General features: G+C 45.2%; 1 protein-coding gene across 1 annotated transcript in view; it reads right to left on the reverse strand.

Annotated features, from left to right (window-relative positions):
* The window catches only part of LOC132382614 (mothers against decapentaplegic homolog 6-like), a 71,755-nt gene extending 51,723 nt beyond the window's left edge, over nucleotides 1–20,032 (reverse strand). Inside the window, exons 1-3 of the mRNA XM_059953014.1 lie at nucleotides 18,845–20,032; nucleotides 16,332–16,388; nucleotides 14,522–14,590 (exon numbers count right to left, since the gene is read on the reverse strand). Of these exons, the coding sequence (XP_059808997.1) occupies nucleotides 14,522–14,590; nucleotides 16,332–16,388; nucleotides 18,845–19,262 (544 nt within the window). The 5' untranslated portion in view covers nucleotides 19,263–20,032. The remainder of the gene's footprint in view (nucleotides 1–14,521; nucleotides 14,591–16,331; nucleotides 16,389–18,844) is intronic.
* Between the last annotated feature and the right edge of the window lie 1,452 nt (nucleotides 20,033–21,484).

Raw genomic sequence — 21,484 nt, forward strand, 5'->3', positions numbered from 1 at the left:
CCGGACACAGCAGCAAAGCAAGTCGTCAATCAGGTGAGTCGCAGAAGCCCAGGCTTTATGAGGCACTGGTCAGACCGCACCTGGAGTAGAATGTATCCAAGACAGGATGCACTGGCTTTGGGAGATGGTCCGGACAAGTTCTATGAAAATGATCCTGGAAACAAAAGAGTTAACGTGAGAAGTGTTTGATGGCTCTGGGTCAGTATTCTCTGGAGTTTAGAAGAATGGGGATCTCATTCAAACCTATCGGATATTGGAAGGCCCAGAGTGAACATGGAGAGGATGTTTCCTATAGTGGTACAGTTTAGGACCAGAGGGCACAGCCTCAGAAGAGGGGGACATCCCTTTAGAACAGAAATGAAAAGAAATTTCTTTAGTCAGAGGGCAGTGTATCTGTGGAATGCACTATCACAAATGGCTGTGGAGGCCAAGTCATTGAGTATGTTTAAAGTGGAGGTAGATAAGATTCTCAATTGATTAGGGTGACAAAATTTAAGGGGAGAAGGCAGGTGAACGAGGCTGAGGGGGAAAAGAAATCAGGCATGATCAAATGGAGGAGCAGATTTGAGGGCTGAATGGTAGGAGCATAGTTATGGTCTTACATGGATAGGAGAATTTTGGAGGCCAAAAGGTACATTCCACGCCCTATAAGTCTATCGAGATGGGACACTGAAATATTTTAAGGAATATCCCACAGTCTAATCCTCATGGCCTCCGTAGGAACCACTGGATGGATAGGAACTTTGCCCTGAGGGAGCCAATTCAGGGCAGTACATGGAGGAGGGGATCCATGCCTGCCCTGATCCTACATACACAACCTGCAATGGGACAGTCCCACTGGCAGATATCCTTCACTGTGATAAGCATTACAAAAAAAAAGTGCAATTTTCTCAAAATATAAAAGACAGCTCTTTATGCAGTGATAGTTTACACAGGATGTTTCTGGGAAACCAACTCTACTGAAGTGCTGCAAACAGCTGTGTTTAATTCTGCCTGGGGTGCGTAGTTTTAAGATTTACTACTTAAAAAAATATGCTCCACTGCAATGTATAATTGTGTTGGGCGATTTGCCTGCAGACAGGGAGGAGACCACAATATTAATTCTGAGCAGCTGACACTGGCTTCTCCCTCGCGCTCGCTCATTAACATAATGCATGGAAAAACATTCCAGGCTGCCGAGGGAACTTGAAGCACACAGAATGTTATTGGCGGGGAGACCAGTCCATTCAGCCCACTCAAGCTCTGCTAACCCACCAGCATAAAATGCCCCATATTTAGGACAGTCAGGATGGCAGACTGCAGTCTCTCATCACCTCCAGTGTTCTGTGTGTCCAGGACAAAGAAGTGGGCAGGGATACCCACCCAGCAAACTGTACTTTACAAAAAGTCTCTCTGGACACTGCTATAGGGCTATTAAAACAAAAACCATGTTATCAAGGTCTTTCCCCCAGGCAATTAATCTGACCATCCATTCTAGCTAGCCGCAACCACCCCCCCCCCCACCTCCTCTACTTAAAACATCAGTCATTGCACTATAAACATTTTAAAATCACTGTTTATAACAAAGTTTACATTATAAATACATGGTGGTATTTATGCACATTTTATTCCCTATCAACGCTGCTAACTTTTATTTTATACAATTCTTTATAATTGTTGAATGTTACTTTTTGTCATATGTCATGCCAACATACCACAGCAAATTCCTCATATATGCAAAATATATGGTGAATAAAGTTGATTCTTGATCCTTTAACAGTTTGGAAAATTCCAAAAGCAACATTCTTCCAAATATCCTGGCAAATTATTTCAAACATTTCTTATTTATCCTCCCCAGACATTCACTTTTCTCCCCTCAGGCAGAAGATACAAAAGCCTGAAAGCTCGTTCAACTTCTACCCCAAGGATAGTTTCTACCGCACTGTAATCAGACTTTTCGGACCACTTATACAATCAATTGGTCTCTTTGCCTCGCAATCTACCTCATTATGATCTGGCACTTTATCGTTTACCTGTTCTGTTATCTTTTACACTTTATTCTGCATTGTTACTGGTTTACCCGATTCTAGGTCAGTGCACTGAGCAATGATCTGATCTGTATTAATGGAATACACAAGCTCTTCACTGTATCTGGGCACATCTTATTAAAGGTACAGTGTGGAGCAGGCCCTTCCTGCCGCATTACCCCAGCTGTCGCCCTAATCACGGAACAATTTACAATGACCATTTGAGCTAGCCACTGGTACGTCTTTGGACAGTTGAGAGGAAAGCGGTGAAAATCCGTGCATTCCGAGGGTGGCGAGGCATAGACTTGGAGTCATAGAAAAGTACAGCTCAGGAACAGGCCCTTCAGCCCATCTAGTCTACATGGAACCAGTTAAACGGCCTACTCCTCACAGATGACAGTATTGAACTCCGACGCCCTGAGCCATAATAGCATCACGCTGACTGCTACCCGATTGTGATAATAGGGCAATATTTATCCACCTGAATAAAGCACCTGATGCTGGATGGAGTGCTGCCTGTGTGGGATTCCCAACAAGGGTTTCTGGATGATCATTAAGAGTGGCCACTTGGACGCTCGGGTGCCATGGTAACAGAGCGGTTGGCGCAATTTCATTTTAGCTCAGGCTGCTGAAGTTTGGAGTTCAGAGCCAATGGTATCTGGAAGAAGTTTGTACGTCTTTCCCGAGCGCGTGGGTTTCTTCCCACAGCCCAAAGACGTACCGGTCAGCAGGTTAATTGGTCATTGTAAACTGTCCAGCGATTAGGCTAGGGTTAAATCGGGGGTTGCTGGTTATGGCAGGAAGATCTGTCTCACACTGCAACTCTAAATAAAACAAGTAATAAATAAACCAATATTCTTTCAAGTAAAGGATTCTTTTTGGTAATTGCCTTAAACATAGTCTCCTTTAAATTGGCTCTGTTTATTCCTACTTTACTGGATCAACTTTTGAAACAATTCGGGTTCACTCTTCCTATTAGAGAAGGGCACATGGACAAAGGAGAAAGCCTTGCATGATCTGTCACCTCCAATGCTGTCAAGTGGTGCTCATGCTGTTAGGTGTAACTGTATTAATTTTATATCTTGCACTGTACTGCTGCCTCAAAAAAAATTTATGACCTATGAGAGTGATGATAAAATAAGACTTTTAGACAGTACAGTAATTCTTTCCTTTAATTCATCACACCCATGTTTGCTATTCAACTGGGGCATTGTAATTATATATTATGTAAATAATAGCTAAGTTGGAAAAAAATTGTATTAATTCATGTATAGTACCGTGCAAGTCTTGGGTATAACAGTCTTTGTCACCCTAGCTCATATACATAATGTGGGAGGAAACCGGAGCACCCAGAGAAACCCACACAGCCACAGGGTACAAACTCCTTACAAAATTGGCACTGGAACACTACCATGCCACCCCATTAAACCGTTATCCAACACCACACCAATGAAATGCATCATTCTGCACTAAGTCAAATCAGCGAGGATTGTGCTGGGCAGCCTGCAAGTTTGTCGCCAGGTCCCAGTGCCGATGTAGCACGCCCACAATTCACTAATCCTGACCCGCATGTCTTTGGAACATGCACCTGGAGGAAATCCAGGCAGTCACAGGACAACATACAAATTCCTTACAGACAGCAATGGGAATTGAATTATCAATGCCTGTGCTCAAACATCCCAGTTCACCTCTGAGGAGCATTGAACACAATCTGACACTAAATCAAAAAATAATTTATTTTATCGGCAGCTGGGGTAGAGAGTTGGATTAAATTGAATATTAAAGAAAGGAGGACAGAGAGACACTGGCAAGCAAAGGAATGGGTTTCACACTATACGTAGAATACATCCTTTCATTAAAATACATGATCTGCCAGAGAAAGATCCCAGTGGCCACCCATTTCAATTCTACTTTCCATTCCCCTATGAGAGTCCATGGCCTCCTATAGTGCCATGGAGACCACACTTCGGTTGGAGGAGCAACCCCTTGTATTCCGTCTGGGTAGCCTCCAACTTGATGGCATGAACATCGATTTCTCAAGCTTCCGGTAATGTCTGTACCTCTCCCCACCATTCCCCTCTCTCACCTTATCTCCTTACCTGGCCATGACCTCCCTCTGGTGCTCCTCCCCCTTCTTTCTTCCATGGTTTTCTGTCCTCTCCCATCAGATTCTCCCTTCTCCAGCCCTGTATCCCTTTCACCAATCAACTTCCCAGCTCTTTATTTCACCCCATTCCCCTCTCCTGGTTACACCTATCCCCTACCACCTTGTACTTCATCCTCCCCTCCACCCACCTTCTCACTCTGACCTCATCCTTTCCAGTCTTGATGAAGGGTCTCAGCCCAAAACATCGACTGTTTACTCTTTTCCACCAATGCTGCATGGCCTGCCAAGTTCCTCCAGCACTTTGTGTGTCATTAAAAAGTGCCTTGTTCACTGGGAGTTCATTTGGGCCACTGAGAAGACAGATAGTGCTTCCCAAGAGCAGTCCAGGTGAGTCTGCTCTTCTTCAACATTTGTACATCCTAGCTTTACTTTGCTGAGCTCATTAAATGATCTGGACAAGATTCCTCTGGGCACCGTGACCAGGCGCCTCAGCAACATAGCCTATGAACTCAAGACAACCCGCATGGCTACACATGGGCCAGCCAAAGACCTACAGCACTGAAAGGGCTTGCTTCATGCAGAGCTGGGCTGAGGGGTGGCAGATTAAGAGTTCATTCTGGAAAGCCGTGAAGTGATTCACTTTTGAAAATCCAACCTGAAGGCAGATCACAGGGTTAACGGCAGGATTCTTGGCAACCTGGAGGGGCAGAGGGACCATGGGGTTCACATCTGTAGATCCGTTGATAGTGCTGTTAAGGTGTATGGTGTTTTTGGTCTTCATCAATCGGAAGACTGAATTTATTCATTTTATTTGGAGATGAAGTGTGGAATCAGCCTTTCTGGACCCACACTGCCCAGCAACCCTCAACAACCCCAATTCACCCCCACCCTAATCACGAGACAATTAACCTACCATGTGTATCCTTAAGAGGAAAGCAGAAGGCCTGGAGAAAACATATGCAGTTCATGGGGAGGACGTACAGTGTCTCCTTACAGAGGACACTGGAATTGAAATCCAGCGCCCCGTGCTGTTAACTGCACTACGCTACCGTGTGGCTGCTGTTCAAGAACTACGAGACAAAATTGCAGCATTATAAAACTCTAGTTAGACCACACTAGGAATACTGAGCTTAGCTGTGCAGGCCTCACAGGAAGGATGGGGAAGTTTTCGAAAGGATGCATTGGAGATTTACCAGGAATGGATTAGAGAAACTGTCTTATGAGGTAAGGTTGAGCAAGCTGGGGCTTTTCTCTTTTGGAGCGAAAGAGGATGACAGGTGATTTGATAGAAGTGTACAACAGGAATGGATCAATTGGATAGCCAGACAGTCTTTCCAAGGATGGAACTGGCTTATACTAGGAACATAATATTAAGGTTGTTGAAGAAAAGTAAAATGGTGGGGGGGGGGGGGGAATATCAGAGGTAGTTTTTATTGAACTTAAGAGTGGTAGGTGTATGGAATGCACTGTGAGGGGTGATGTTAGAGGCAGATACATAGGGTCATTTAAGACAGGATGAAATAAAATCACAGGAGGATCTGAGGAAGGGAAGGATTAAACTTGGCGTTCCCAACCTGGGGTCCATGGACTCGTTGGCTCATGGCAGAATTCCATGGCACAAGAAGGATTGGGAGCCCCTGAATTAGCCCAATATTCATTAATACACCAACACAAAGACTCTGATAAAGAAATAGAGCAAGATCGCTAATGTTCTCAATCCAGAAAGTGTTGGTGCCTCCAAGCAGGGGAACTGAGGGGTTGGGAGGCCATGGTGTAAGGATAATACATAAACAAAATATTAGAAAAGTGCATTTATGAGAATGTGAATATGTGGTGATTTAGCACCGTCACCAGATTGCATCCACATGGGAACAGATTTTTCAGTGTATACATGAAAGTTTACCAATGGGATTCAGGAAGGGCTGGTCTCTTTAGGGGAAGTATTTGATTGGAGGCTGTTAAAGAATTCACTAACTAAAAGAAAAAGCTTGCAAACCAGTTCAGGAACTCAAAGGATGATTAAAAAAAAAACACTTGGAGATGTAATCTTTGTAAAAATGGTTTTCATGAATGAATTCAACAACTATTAACCTAACTGGCTCCAGCTTGCTGGTGTGCCTCACAAAGGTTACTATGATGAATTAGCTGAAGTGGTCACGTAAATCACAGCACAAACTGAAGCTTCGTCTTTGAAGCATGCCATGGGCGAAGAGTCAAAAGGCCTGTGCTGATAACATCGCGTAGTAACCCACGCGCCCCAGATCCCAGTCTACACGCAACTCACAGCTCTGATAGTATCTATCGAGAATGAGGGCGAGAGGATAAAGAGAGACAGAGAGAGGGTGTTGACAGAAATCAGACAGGGCGTGAGAAAAGAGAGACAGAGGAGGGGGCAAGAAGAGAGAGATGGAGGGAATAGGGAGGAGAGGTGAGAGAAAGAGAGAAAATGCTGGAGAGAGGGGGAGAGGGTATGTGAGAATAAAGAGATGGATGGATAGATGGATGCCTGGGGCTGATGCAGTAAGGAACAGGAGCAAGGAAAAAGGGCAAGATTTAGGAGGCTGTAATTGAAAGGGGTGGTGGAAGAGGCCCCAGGAAGTGGAATCAAGGATTGTTTGCCATTTCTGTGAAACACAGCACAATCTGAAGTACCCAAAATGAGGTAAACAAGCTCTTTTGTTTGTGTTTGCCCTTTTGGGACATCCCTACACTAATTCAGGTCTTCAGATTTTGTGTTTTTTTAAATTTTCATTCCTACACTGATCAGAGTTTTGTTTCTATAATTGAACATACTAATTATTTTCTTTTAAATTTACAAGTACTCGTGCCATTAGTGAGAAGGTACAGGACCCACCATCAGATTTCTAAACGCACAATGATATCCTGACTAACACTCTGGCCCGATAGATCCCGAATCAGATTCCAATGACAAGAGTCAATTAACCATGTCAGTGCTGGAAAGCCACCCAGTCTGCTGCCCTCCTCTTTCCCCCATCCCACTCCACAAAAACTACAGGTTCTGCAGATGCTGAAAATCCAGAGTAATGCATATGAAATGCTGGAGGAACTCAGCAGGTCATGGAGAGAAATGAACAGTCTTGGGCTGAGACTATTCATCAGGATTAGAAAGGAAGGGGGAAGAAAGCAGAATAAGAATTGGGGGGTGGGCGAAGAAGCTGGATTAAGGTGATAAGTGAGGGGAAAAGTATTTGGGTGGGGGGGAATGAACGGGGAGAGGGAGAAATGGGGCTTGTTTTTGCTTGTTGTGTTCAGGGTTGTTCTGCTGAGAATTGTGGGCATGCCAGTTCGGCACCGGAACGTATGGTGACACTTGCAGACAGCCCCCAGCACACTCTCAGGTGTGATGGATGCCAAAGCATGTGACGCATTTCACTGCATTTCCTATAAACAAATCTGAACTGTGGCTTTGAAATAGGAAGCTGGGAGATGATAGGTGGAAAAGGCAATAGGCTGAAGAGGTGGAATCTGACAGGAGAAGAGGGTAGACCATGGCAGAAAGGGGAAGAGGAGGGGACCCAGAGGGAGGTGATAAGCAGGTGAGAAGCGGTGAGAGAGGAACTAGAATGGAGAATGGGAAGAGTGAGGAGGAGGGAGGGGGAAGAGAAATCATCCTGCGATGGCCAGTTGCACAACGCGCTGCTCTGTACCAGAGTGAATCTGAAAGGAAAGAAGGTAATCACTGGTTGGAGGAGCTGCCTAGGCAGTATTCCCTCATGGAAAATCCCAACCTGCGTGTGCAGGTGCTAAATCCCAGGGTACACCTCCCAGTGAAAAACTCTGATGAAAACAGATAGATTTTACTGCATTATGGAAGAGTACTTGGAATCAGAAGGCTTTGGGTGTGCAATGTTGCAGCAAGCCGCCTTCAGCAACTGGACACGGCGCAGAAACCACCCAACAAAATACTCAATGCTTCTAAAAACTTGAGGGGCAGGAAAAGGGCTTGCTGTGCTGCTAATGGTGGGCTTGCAATGTTGGCACCAAAATGTGTGGCGACACTTGTGGGCTTCCCTCAGCACAACCTTGGGTGTGTTGGTCGTTAACACAAACGACGCATTTCACAAATCCAAATCTGACGTTAACTCATAACTTTCCCCAGCCCTGTAAACCTCAGCTGAGCAAACAGAATTTCAAATGCAGAGTGTAAACGCCTATGAAAATTTACATTGGAGTACAGGATGGCAGCTTCATGAAATACCACGATTCATCTGGAGACTCTGGGTGGTGGCGGTCAGTGGCAAGGGGTGGACAAACAGGGCTGCAAAGAAAAACAGACAGGAGCAAACAGAATCTCCTGTGTTTATGAATGAGAGAACAGTGGGATGTTATGTTGATGTTGTACAAGATGTTGGTGACCCTTTATTTGGAGTATTGTGTGCATCTAGTCACCTATGTACAGGAAAGATGTCAATAAGATTAAAAGAGTGCTGAGAAAATTTACAAGTATATTACTAGAATTCAAGGACCTGAGTTATAGGGAGAGGTTGAAATGGTTAGGACTTCGTTCCTGGCAGTGTAGGAGAAAGGGAAGAGATTTGATACAGGTATTCAAAATTATGAGGGGTATAGATATGGTAAATGCAAGCAGGCTTTCTCCACTGAGGCCGGGTGTTAATAGAAATTGAGGTCCTGGGTTAAGGGTAGCAGGTGAAATATTTAAGGTGAAACTGAGGGGGAACTTCTTCACTCAGAGAGCGGCACAAGTGTGGAATAAGCTGCTGGTGGGTTTAATTGCAACATTTAAGAAAAGTTCGGATAAGTACATAGATGGAAGTGGTATGAAGGGCTATGGTCTGGTGGGGGCTGATGGGTCTAGGCGGAATAAGAGTTTAGCATGGATTAGATAGGCCAATGGGCCTGTTTCTGTGCTATCGTGCTTTATGACTCTATAACAACTATGTACAAGCTGTCACAAACAGCCCGAAATATTAACTGAACTTCTTTTCCGTAGATGCTGCCTGGCCTGCTGAGTCCCTCCAGCAATCTGTGTGTGTATACAAGCTGTCACTAGCTTCCCACAAAGAGTTAAACTGAGCCCTTCCCTCAATGCAGAGAAAGGGTCATTTTGAAAACTCAAACTAGGTCTGTCTGTTGGAAAAGCATCAATCTTACTGTTAGTAGTTCAGCATCCAAACTTGCACGGTTGGGAGACAAGTATCCGATTTCATGGAGCCTGCACTCCATTTTAATCGGTACATTGTTTTTGTTAAACATTTCCATTACGGAAAACCTCCCAAATTTTCTCTTAAGATCATAACAGATAACAAGTCACATGCTATTTCTCAGTCTGTGAAATGTAATAAATTCTACATGGCCTGGGTAGTCTAAGTAAAAAAAAAGACTCGGGTTCAAAACAGCAAACAATAAGAAAAGGTTAAGTGTTTTTCAGCTGCAATATAATTGCAAATAGAAAGTGATTCGAATTATGGCCAGCTCCAAAAGGATTCCGTCCTTCTTTGCACCTCTCCCTCTGCAAAGGTTTATAACTAAACTTGGCTAAAAGATCAAGGAATGAATTGGGAAAACAGATATTTTATTAGCATTTGCTGAATTGGCTGACTCCTGTCCCAATACCAAAACTCACTGGCAGGCACCCTCGGTAATTTATTTCAAAGCAAGCGGTTACATCTGTATGTGGTTAATGAAACTAAAAAAGATGCTCACTGGGTTGGGAACGGATCAGTCCCCTTAACAAACGTTACAGCTGAGGCCGGTGTGCATTTACCGCCTAGCCCTCATGTCAGTTTGAGAAGCTAGACGGGACGAGTGGCAAATCGAACTAGCTCACAAAGGCACCTTGCTCAGCATCGACAAGATGGGCTGAAGGGCCTGTTTATATGCTGCACACTCAATGACCATCTGATGATCACTCCTCCAGGACAGACCCGTACCTTCAGCTGAGGGGGTCTTTGGACCCCAGGTTGGGAACCCATCCTCTAGGGTACAAGTACACTGTGCGTTTCTCACCACAGTGGGGTGCACAACTAGCTGTGGATCACTGTCTACTGTACAATCTTCACTGTCTCATTTTCAGATATGATGATAATAGCGGTTATTGGGCAAAATCTGATATTGAGGAGAGCAAAGACATTTGACCAACGGTTAGGTCAAAGCTTTTGATTTTAAGGCCGGCGGGAAGTAAGTGAAGAGGTTTAAGGAGTCACAGACCACTATAGTACAAAAATAAGCCCATTGGGCCATCTAGTTCGTGCCAAACTAATGTTCTGCCGAGTCCCATCAACCTGCACCTGGACCATAGCCCTCCATACCCCTACCATCCAAGTACTTACCCAAACTTCTCTTAAATATTGAAATCAAACCCACATCCACCACTTCTGCTGTCAGCTCATTTCACACTCATACCACCAAGTGAAGACTCTTTCCTCTCTGGATCCCCTTAAACCAGGGGTTCCCAACCTTTTTTTTAATGCAATGGACCTCTATCATTAACCAAGGGGTCTGTGGACCCCAGGCCAGAGACCCTTGCCTTAAATGTTTCATCTTATAAAGTTATAGAGCACTACAGCACAGGAGAGGATTCCAGAGCTGGGATCCAGGTGACCAAAGCAAAGACCAATAACAACATGCTTAGAACTGAGAAATCTGCAAGGTTTGTTTTAAAAGAGCAGCAAACAGCACAGCTGGAGGAGCTTAACAGATACTTTTAAACATGGAATGAAAATATTTAATAGAACTAATCAGAGGCTTCTGGAAAGAGAATCCACAGGAAAGGAATCAATAAGATTGAAAAAGCACAAGGACGTTGCCGGGATCTAAGGACCTGAATTATAGCGAGAGGCTGAGTAGGTTAGGAATTTAATCCCTGGGTAGATTTGATAGTGGTATACAAGATCGTGAGGGGCATAGATAGGGCAAATGAAGTTCGATATGACTAGAACTAGAGGTCATTAGTTAAAGGGTGGAAGGTGAAATATTCGAAGGGGAATATCTAGGGGGGATATCCTAGGGGGGATCTTCTTCACTCTGGGGGGGGGTGTGAGTGTGAATGAAATGAGCTGAGGTAGTGGATGCCAGTTCGATTGTAGCATTTAAGAGAAGAATGTATGTGAGAGGCACGGAGGGCTGCAGGTCAATGGGACCTAGCAGATTAATAGTTTGGCATGGACTAGATGGGCCGAAATGCCTGTTTCAGAGTTGTAGTGTTCCATGACACAGTGCAGTGGATGTGTCTTCTTTATCGAGCAATTCTATCAAAACCTTACTTGTGTACTTGTAATGATGGCACTCACCAATGGCGACTGTGCCATCAAGGCTGTACCCTCCTTGGAACCACCCTCCCCACCTCACTCTCCGTTCATTTACTGAAGGGGCACAGCTACTGGCTGCCATCCCAATATCACCATTTGGCTCTGTGCCAAACACGTCTGCTGTGTCAGGGGTGCCACCTAAGTTCGAACTGTTGATGCGTGGCGACACCAAGTGTGGGAGATTGTGTCGATCGCATAGGACACAGAGCCACACACGCAGCCCCCACCCTCCCTGTTCACCGAGTGTGCCAGGTCAGGCCACTTGATGGTCCCAATGGCACCAGAGGTCCGACTGCAAGCTCAGCCAAGTGACTGTTTTCCGTTGGGGTTTGGCAGCAATTCACTGGGAGGGCGTCACGGCCAGGCAAGCCGCTTGTCTGACGTCCAGCCACAAGTCCGCACACATCTTCCAGCAGCAGTCACTACACTCCACTGTAATCTTGAAGGAGACACCTTGGCAAAGATTTTATTCCAGCGTTTAAGCCCAGGGGTAGCATGACTCCAACCACTGAGCAAATAAAACACAGCGGATAGGAACCAGAGTAGACCAATCAGGATCTCTTCCACTCAGTCAGATCACAGCTGATCTAATCTTAGTGCCAGCTGGTCTCTGTAATAGTTGACCCACGGACCAAAGGTCTCTCTCTCTCTCTCTCTCTCTGCATACTCAATAATTCAGCCTCTTCAGCTCTCTGGGTGGAGAATTACACACACAAAATACTGGAGGAATTCAGCAGGTCAGGCAGCAGGAAAGGAATAAAGAGTCCACATTTCAGGCTGAGGCCCTTCTTCAGGACTCGAAAGGATGGAGGAAAGATTGGAAGGAGGACAAGCTAGAAGGTGAGACCAGGGTGGGTGGGGAAGGGTGATGAAGTAATAAGCTGGGAGGTGGTTGGTGGAAAACGTAAAAGGCTGGAGAAGGAGACTGCCCCTGTGGGTGAAAGAGAAAGAGGAGCACAGGAAGAGGCGAGGTAAGAGGGGAGCCAGAGGGAAGGGGATGGAATTGCTGTAAGTTAAAGAACTCAGGGTCATACCACCATGTTAGATAGTACCCAGATGGTGCTTTCTTCAACCTGAAAGTGGTCTCTTCATGGCAGTAGAGGCCATGAACTGATATCTGGGAGTGGGATTAGGTAGTTCAATTAAAACATTTGGCCACTGAGGAGGAGAAATCCAGCTGTTGTGGTCTTAAAAGGAGCACTCCCTCCTCCTTTCCATCCCACCAATGGCCTTTTAGCGTGACATTGCACCCCCTAGATCTGGAATATCCTTACTGCAACCATACTGTGCTTCCACAGAACATTAATGTGCTTCACTCATATCACCTCTCAAATAATCTGCAGTGCAAAGGACTAATCCTTCTTTATGTAACAATCTCAACTGAACGTTTGCTGGACTGGCAAGTATATCCCTCCTCTAGTAAAGTGACCAGAACTACACATAGTTCCTCCAGTTGTCCAAAGTCCTGCACAGATCGAACAAGAGTTAAAAAGCACTACAGTACAGGAACAGATCCTTCGGCTAAACTGTTATTCTGCCTAGTCCCACTGACCTGCACCTGGACCAAAGCCCTCCACACCCATCCCATCCACGTACTTATCCAAACTTGTCTTAAATGAAGAAATCGAGCCCACATCCCCCAGTTCCGCTGGCAGCTCGATCCATGCTCTCACCACACCAAGCGAAGACGTTAGCTTCTCTTGTTCCATGCCCTTTGAAATGAAGACCAACATTCCATTCTCCTTCCTAGTTAATTGTTGTAATAGCACGCTAACTTTGGGTTTCATTACGAGAACACCCAGATTTCACGAAAGCAGAGGCTCTATCCTCAACGTTCCACAGTTTGCCACTTTTCCACCAAATAAATAACTATATACATTCTTTGAAGAAATACTTCCTCACCACTAGAAAATAGGTTATTTCTAATTATGTGAACGCAGAACAGCAAAATACTTGACTGCCAGTTTAACTGAGGCACCAAAGCAAAATACTTGAAACGGTCAACAATCTGAGATCTTAACTCCATCTTACAGCATGTAGAATCTGATTTAGTCAATCAAGGAATGGGACTCCTACGATGAATCTCAACATAGAACACTATACTACAAGCCCTTTGGTCCACAATGTTGTGCTGATCTTTTAACCTAGCTATCTCACACTTCTCTTTATTATCAAAATACATACACATGTCACCATATACAACCCTGTGATTCATTTTCTTGCAGGCATTCTCAACAAATACAAAAAAAACAATAAAATAAAGAAAAAGCCACACACAAGACAAACAATCTATGTGCAAAAAACAAATTGTTCAAATACCAAGAGAAAAAAAAAAGCAATTAATATGGAGAACATGAGATGGTAAGTAAGTCCAGCGGTTGTGGGAACAGTTCAATGTTGGGGTGAGTGAAGTTGTTGTTACTGTGGGTCCCAGAAAGAAGTTACCCCTCCACTCTGTTACATCCTCTCAGAGTTAGCAGGGAAGTTATCAAAAAAACTAGTTAATGCTTAAACTCCTCCCTCTCACATTAATTAATGTAAAACACAACACAGCACTCCGATTTTGGGCAGAAAAGAATTCCTTCAGCAAGTGACTAGCTGTTCACTCTGTGGCCAAATCCAAGATACCCCAAGCAGTCAACTCACAGCCTGCCCTTTCCATTGGAACACTTCTGGAAGGCACGGCCTACAAGTGTCACATCTCTGCCACCTCGGAGTACTGGTACAATCCAGCCTCCGGCACGCAAACCAGCCCAGAATGACAGCAGTACACTCTGGTGCACTGGGTTAACGCACAACCACAGACATTTCATGTGGACAAGGCACTCCAATGCAACCAGTCCTTCAAGCACAAAACAGAGAATTCACCACAAAGTAACACAACACGAGGAGGATTCAAGTGACTCCATGCAGCATCAAACCAGACTGGCACTGGATGTTCAAAAGCAATCAGTCCATCGCCCATCAGGTAAAAACCTCATGAATATTCTCAGAAGGAATTACCAAACCACTTAAACATAAAACTGTGCACTATACTTACTATATCACTGACAGTACTAATCTAATGCAGGTTTTCCAACAATTTGCACAGTCCATTGACAAAATAGAAGACAGCTTACCTGAGAAATCTCCAGGTGTGATGTTTGGGGAATTGGTGGCTTCCGTTTCAGTGTAGGACACTGTACATTCTGAGGAAATAAGAATCACAGGATTTTATGGGTGCACCAGTTAAAGTGTCTGTTAGATTGTAAAGGGCAAATCTTTGCAATACTACCGTTCTTCAAGCCCACAACGTTGCAGAGAAACTGGTGTACTCAACCATATTACAACTTCAGAGGGCCCGTACATTCATCATCACTGCCTTCTTCTGGCCAGTGTCTGCACAGGACGGGTGACCCCCAGCCTCTTCGGAGACTGTCTGCCTGGCGTCAGTGGTCGCACAACCAGGACTGATGTGCACCAGCTGCTCGTACGACCATCCACCACCTGCTCCCATGGTTTTACATGGCCCTGAAAGGGGAGGGGAGGGGTTGCTAAGCAGGCGCTACACCTTGCCCAAGGGTGACCTGCAGGCTAGTGGAGGGAAGGAGCACCTTACGTCTCCGTTGGTAGGGTTGAATCTCCACCCGGCCACTGGACATACATCACATAATATTCACAAGGTTTTAGATGTTATTGGTAGGCGGAGAAATCTACAAAGCTTCTAGTGAAAGAAACAAAGTCTTCCGAGACCAGGTTGAATGAGATAGGACTGAAGGAGGATGGGAGGTGACTGTACAGAAGTGTGCACAGGCTGTCAAGAGGCCAGCCAAATGCTTCTTCCCAGGGCAGAAATGGCTAATATGAGGGGGTCAGAATTTTAAGGTGATTGGAGAGTTTAAGGAGGGGATTTTATATATTTTTTTATAAACAGAGAGTGCTGTATGCACAGAGTGCACTGCCAGAAAGATACATCAGGGACATTTAAAAAAACTCTTAGATAGGCACGTGGATGATAGCAAAAATGGGGTGCTATGTGAGAGCGAGGGGGTAAATTCATCTTGGAGTAAGTTAATAGGATGGCACAATATTGTGGCCTGAAGGGCCTGTGCTGTTTGTATGTTGTAAAGTGAAGGGCAAGAGAGAGAGAAGAGTTAGCTTGATCTTAAAGGGACGGCACAAGATTGTGGGCCAAAGGACCTGTATTGTGCTGTACTGTTCCAACAAGGAGTTCCCTATTTTTTAATTCCATGGACTCCTACCAGTACCAGAGAGGTCTGTGGGGCCCCAGGCTGGGCAACCCTGAAAGTCCCTCACTCATCCAATTCATTGACATCTGAATACATCAGGGGAAATGTCCCTGTATTATGAGCAGTACTTCTGTATGTTTTATTAAATGACTGTTAAAAGTTCTTTTCTTCACACAAACTATTTATTCTAAACATCATTCAAACTGGGGAATGCTTTCACTATGGAACAGAAGAAAAGTTTAATCTAGGCCAAAATGAAGCTAGGCTGAGTGCTCAGTACACTGTGGTAACCACGACCAGCCTCGCTGCAGTTTTGATGTTTGGCAACCACCAAACGCACTCAGAGTTCTCCAGATAGGCACAGGCTTCCCCTCAGTCAGAGTAAAGGGCCAGTTCAACTGAGCAGGGCATAGCTTAATTCCAGTTAAAATCCTTCCAAGAAAAATCACTGCTATAACAAAACCCTTGTTATAAAAACAAACATGTACAAAATCTTTGTAAATCCCAACAACCTTCCCAAATTCTGATACGGCAGGTGCCCATTGACAAATCCTTAACTTCATACAAAATATTTAAAATATTTTGCTAGAGACACATCGCATTACTCATTAGAGTCGCATATTCCTGCAGTGATACTGGCTTCAGTGTAACAACCACATCGACTTTCCACAAAGTTATAATTTTATAAACACAAACGTACCCAATGGCTTTTCCTCGTCGTTCGGAGAGAATCTGGAGTAAGGAGGAGGTGGAGAATCTGAAAATGAGGACATGGGAATTAACAGAAAGAAAAAAAAGTAAAGAGAGAGGGGTAATAATCCTGCCTGCGTCTAGGTGAAGGTTTAAATGTGGAGAGAGTGAGCATGCAGTAATTGCCCAGATTCAGTCGTCAGATGAACGCGGAGCCAGGCTGGCGCCAGGCATATGCAAACTGCATATTACCGCCACTCCTTCACCTAAATAGCTTTCGAACTTCTTGGGGGGGGGGGGAGGAGAGAAAAAAACGAGTTGAAATCGATCTCATTTCAAAGGGATGATTCCAGATCTAATCTCCTCCCACAAAGAGAGAGAGAGAGAGAAAATCTTTCAGTCACGTTCGCTGGAATTTTGGAGCCCTCCGTCCAATTGGGAGTTTCAAACAAACCGTTTTGGCAGAATCGGGTGATCCAGGAAAGGGAGTTTCTGAGAGCACCACGTGAAAGGGCGCGGCCAGGTGAAGGGGACTCGCCAGTCCTCCCGAACTGCGAGAGATCAACAATCTCTCTCCAACCGGATCTCGGGAGAAAGCAAAGCGAAACCTGCTATCCAAATGATCGATTTCCCCCCCATTTAAAAAAAATGCGGGGCAAGGCTGACAGATACCTTGCATCGGTGACATTATAAAGTTGTCGCGTCACGCACCAGTAACTCAGCCATTTGTAAAAACTCAACGGAACTCGAGACAAGGCAGTTTTTTTAATATATAAAAGGAGACACAGGTTCTTTTATATTGGGCCAAAATGTAGCATACTCGTGATTTTTAGAATAAATTCTCACCATGAATTTTCCCAGTAACATCAGTAGGCCAACTAGTATTCCAAGGTGTGTATCAAGGTGAGACACACACTTTTTTTTAAAATTTGTGTCCCCTCCCCCCACCCCTACATGCCTTCTGTCAGCTATGGAGTCTGGCATTCCATAAAGGTACAATAGGGAAGAGGCAAAACTCAGATTAGGTGGTATACTACTACCCATAAAACCCAGTTATTCCAAACCCTTATGTCCTCCAGAATTGCAGAGCACCCGTCAGTTCATTACAATTATGGAAACTTGCATTGTGAACAGTAATATGACAAATTAAAATTTAAAGGGATGAGTTCTAAAGTTCCTTCAGTATGACTGTGACCCAAACAACGACAATGTCAGAAATTAAATACTAAACTATGCGAATGTATTTAAATCAGATCAAATTTCATTCAGGTTATTGTATACCGGGGTATCCAAAATAAAATCACTTGCCATATATGCAAAAGTTTGAAACACAAACTGAACTCTGCGAAAACATCCACAAACCCAACGCCTAGTCCTCACGAGGCGCTGACACAGATTAAATTAGGTAGCCCACCAGATCCTGTCTGCTGGGACATTTTTTTTTAAAAACATTTATTTATTGGGACATGCTGTTGACAGTTTCATGGTTCCAGTCTTAATGTTGCTTGTGAGGAAGAAGAAAAAAAAATCACAAAAAAGTGCATTAAAGCGCCTGGGGCCGCACACCCCGTTTCACTTCAATCACTTTAGAGTGATCAGATTGCCGAGCGTAGAAATATCTTTATCCTTCTCCCCCCTCCTCCCAGAACCCCACTAATCTAGACCCAAGGACATCAGATTTCACCTGTTCGCCGGCCCTGTCATTATCTGTCTGGGATATATTTGTCGAAACCTTATGAATGAGTGAGACAGACAACCAACTTACAAATGGCTTGAAAAAATACATCCCCTAATGAATGAAAGCTACGGCTCTCATGAATGAAAAGTAGCCAGGCCTTTCGACTTGATAAATTTGCATTTATTTTTGCTATTTAAATGATTCACGCTAAATCTATTTCTAAACGCACATTGCCAATACGCTGCACAATTCCTGGTTTTAACAAAAATGTGCGAATTTAGGTTCCACAAAATGATACGAGTGAACTTTGGAAAAGGGAGTTCAATTATTCCGTTCTCCTGGAGTACTGGAGATGACAAACAGTCTTGAATCCTGAATAAACCTTGAGATTGGCTGTTGGCATATTTTATAAATTATTCCGGGGGGGGGGGGGTTTAATGTATTGACCCTCAATTTATGCTGAACTTTAGGCTCGGAATCGTTTCTACAAAAAAATGTGACATTCGTGGCGGGCTATCTGAGATTAAACCCATGTGCGCAAAATAAATATTGAGCACCCAGGTACCGACCGAGGCGATCACGTGGCCTCCCCAAACCCGGTTCTTGGGGTTCAGATGAGAGCCTTTCATTCGTAACCCCGGAGGGGGTTTTGCGGTTGTTTAAACATGGTCGGAAAAGAAGGTTCTGAAACCCGGTGGCGTGCAAGGCACCCAGCAACACACGGCCCTCTGCCAGCTGAAAACGGGGGAGCTCAACACGAATGCAAATACATTAAGGCGATGGATCTCGAGGGGGATTTTAAACTGGAAGGGGAGGTGGGGGTGAAGAGAAAAAAAGAAGTTCACCTGGGCCATACAGCCGGCTGAAGTGATAGGGGTTGCAGCATACAGTAGCGTGGTCCGCACTCCTGTTAAAAGCCTCGCAGGGATAAAGCCTCTTGAGTTCGAAGAGCTGCTTGAGGTCGGGCCACCTGAAAAGTCTGCAGAGCAGCAGCTGGGGGGCCAGGGTCTGCTTGCCGACCCTAACTTCGTTCCTAGCCATCAGGACGCAAGCGGTGTGCAGCCCCCCTCTGCTTTCCACCGCCTGAGACAGCAGCTCCAGGGGCTTCTCTTTCAGCCTCTTCAGCAGCGAGTGCGTCACCGACTTGAGCTCATTTAGCGATCCGGCCGGGTCGCTCCAATCCTCCGTCTCCTGCCCATTGCTCCCCGTTACCCGGCTTCGCCAAAGTCGCCGTACAAGGCCCGAGCGTTTAGATCTGAACATGCGACGATTATGATCGCGATAGCCGGGGAGTGCAATTTATAACCCCGCAGCTTCAGATTGCAACCTTGTCCTTTTTTTTCCTCTTCCCCCCTCTATCGCTCTCGTCCTTCTTTTGGAGGAGGGGGGTGGGAGGGGGAGAGAGGGAAGGGGATTTTTTAAAAAGGGAGATCAGACGGCATCAAGCCGGGGAGAGAGCCGTGCGCCAGCACAGCCAGGCAGCTCCGGGACCAGATTACACCTACACAGTTTACCAATCTGCAACATTCGGCTGTAAAAGGGCACTGTGCAAAGGGTACTGGAGTAAAAAAACACTCCAACAGTAACCAATGCAAAAAAAAATTCCAACAATCACATCCACAAACGCAATGCACGAAGGGCAGAAATTTATATTTAACGATTTTCCACCGTGAGATTTGCAATTCCTTGTTCAATGCACTGCCCCGTTCCCCTCCCTCAGAAACAAAACACCTCTCGCTTTCTCTTCGTTCAAGCTGCAGTCTTCAAATGCTCTTTTTTGCCTCCTCTGTAATAGATCCAAATAATTTGCAAGCGAGATCTTGGAGTAATTTCGATTCTTTCCAAGTAATGCACGCCGCAGACCACCGGTGCAACGTGCTAGTTACAGATGTATGCAATAATCCCAAGTTTTTTTTTAAAAAAAATGGACACAAGTAGAGTAGCAGAGTAGAAATTTGTGGGTCCGTTCATGCACCCTGTACGGACAGTTACACTGCACTGTGCGGATTTTCTCTCTCACTCTCTCTCTCTTTACAACACACTGGGCCTCCTAGGTTCCATCCCAGCCATTGGCTGTCTGCAATCATGTGGTAGTCTAGACATTTTGGCGCGGCTCAGATCTTTACTGATTGTTGCGCAAACAAGGTTTCTAGTTTCTTAACTCTTCGTGCACCAGAGGTCTTATTGCAAACCCTCTTCCCGTGGCGTTGACCGCAATTTTTATGTTTGCAGTAAAAAATGATGCAAAGCAAAAGGAAGGATCGACAAAGAATGCCAGCTGAACAGGATTCCGAGCTGTCCTCTCCCTCCTGTTGGACCGGAGGTTCGGGTTTTCAACCTCACACTAACCGCCTTAAGCGTCGAGGTTCCATCCCCGGCCACGCCGCTTCATTCCGCCGGGGTCCGCCCAGCCCGTTGGATTTATGCGTTGGACATCCCAAGCTATCAACCACAAAATTTGTAATATAGGATTTGGGAATGTGATAATGCATTAATAATCTGTATTTACAGTAAGAGACATAGTCAGCGGGTCACTCAGTAAGCGTAGTGAGAGAGACAATAAAGTTTCGAGACCATGATCTAGGAAAAAATCTGGTTGGCGATCCTGATTGCACGGTACGTTTCGGACTGGTGATACCTTCCCTTTGAAATAATGTCAAACGGTCGTTAAATGTCCACATGAGGGAAGCTCCAGAACGCGCCAAGTAAAGGGTCTTCGCCAGCAACAACAACTGCTTATTCTGCGGGGTGGAGATACGACTCAACCAAAGGAGGTGTAAGGCACCCCTTCCCTCCGCTCGCCTGCAGGTCACCCTCGGACAAGGTGTAGCACCCTGCTTGGACCCCGACCAGGGTCACATGAAACCAGGCGAGCTGGCGGTGGATGGCCGTATATCAGAAGTGCTGGTTATGCGACCACTGACGCCAGGTAGACCATCTCTGAAGAGTATTGATAATGGCTGGGGGGGGGGGGTCACCCGTCTCGAAAGGACACTGCCCAGAAGAAGGCAATGGCAAACCACTTCTGTAAAGATAATTGCCAAGAACAGTCATGGTCATAGATAAGACCATGATCACCCACGCCATGGCACATGATGATGATAGATGCTGCCTGATCTGCTGAGCTCTTCCAGCATTTTGTGTGTGTTGCGCAAGATTTCCAGCAACCTTGTGTTTATGATGAGTGGGCACTTAGACTTTATGCTGTGTTTTTTACGCAGGATCAGATATGGAGTAACAATAATTTCCTTGACCCTTACATTAGTGTACTGAACAACCTTGAATCTTGTAGATTAGGCCATTCGGTCCATTCAATAGGGCTGGCCCTAGGTACTGCATTGTATTCTTGTGCTTAAATTTCAGGAGTAGCGTTGGAAATCCAGCTATTGACTGATGTGTTGGTAAATCTCTTAATGGCTCATCATGCCCGGGGGGGAACTGGTGTGGAACCATCTGCCAGTAGAAGTGTGGGTGAGGGTTTGATT

Source organism: Hypanus sabinus, chromosome 28 (assembly GCF_030144855.1).
Source record: "Hypanus sabinus isolate sHypSab1 chromosome 28, sHypSab1.hap1, whole genome shotgun sequence".
Classification (NCBI taxonomy): domain Eukaryota; kingdom Metazoa; phylum Chordata; class Chondrichthyes; order Myliobatiformes; family Dasyatidae; genus Hypanus; species Hypanus sabinus.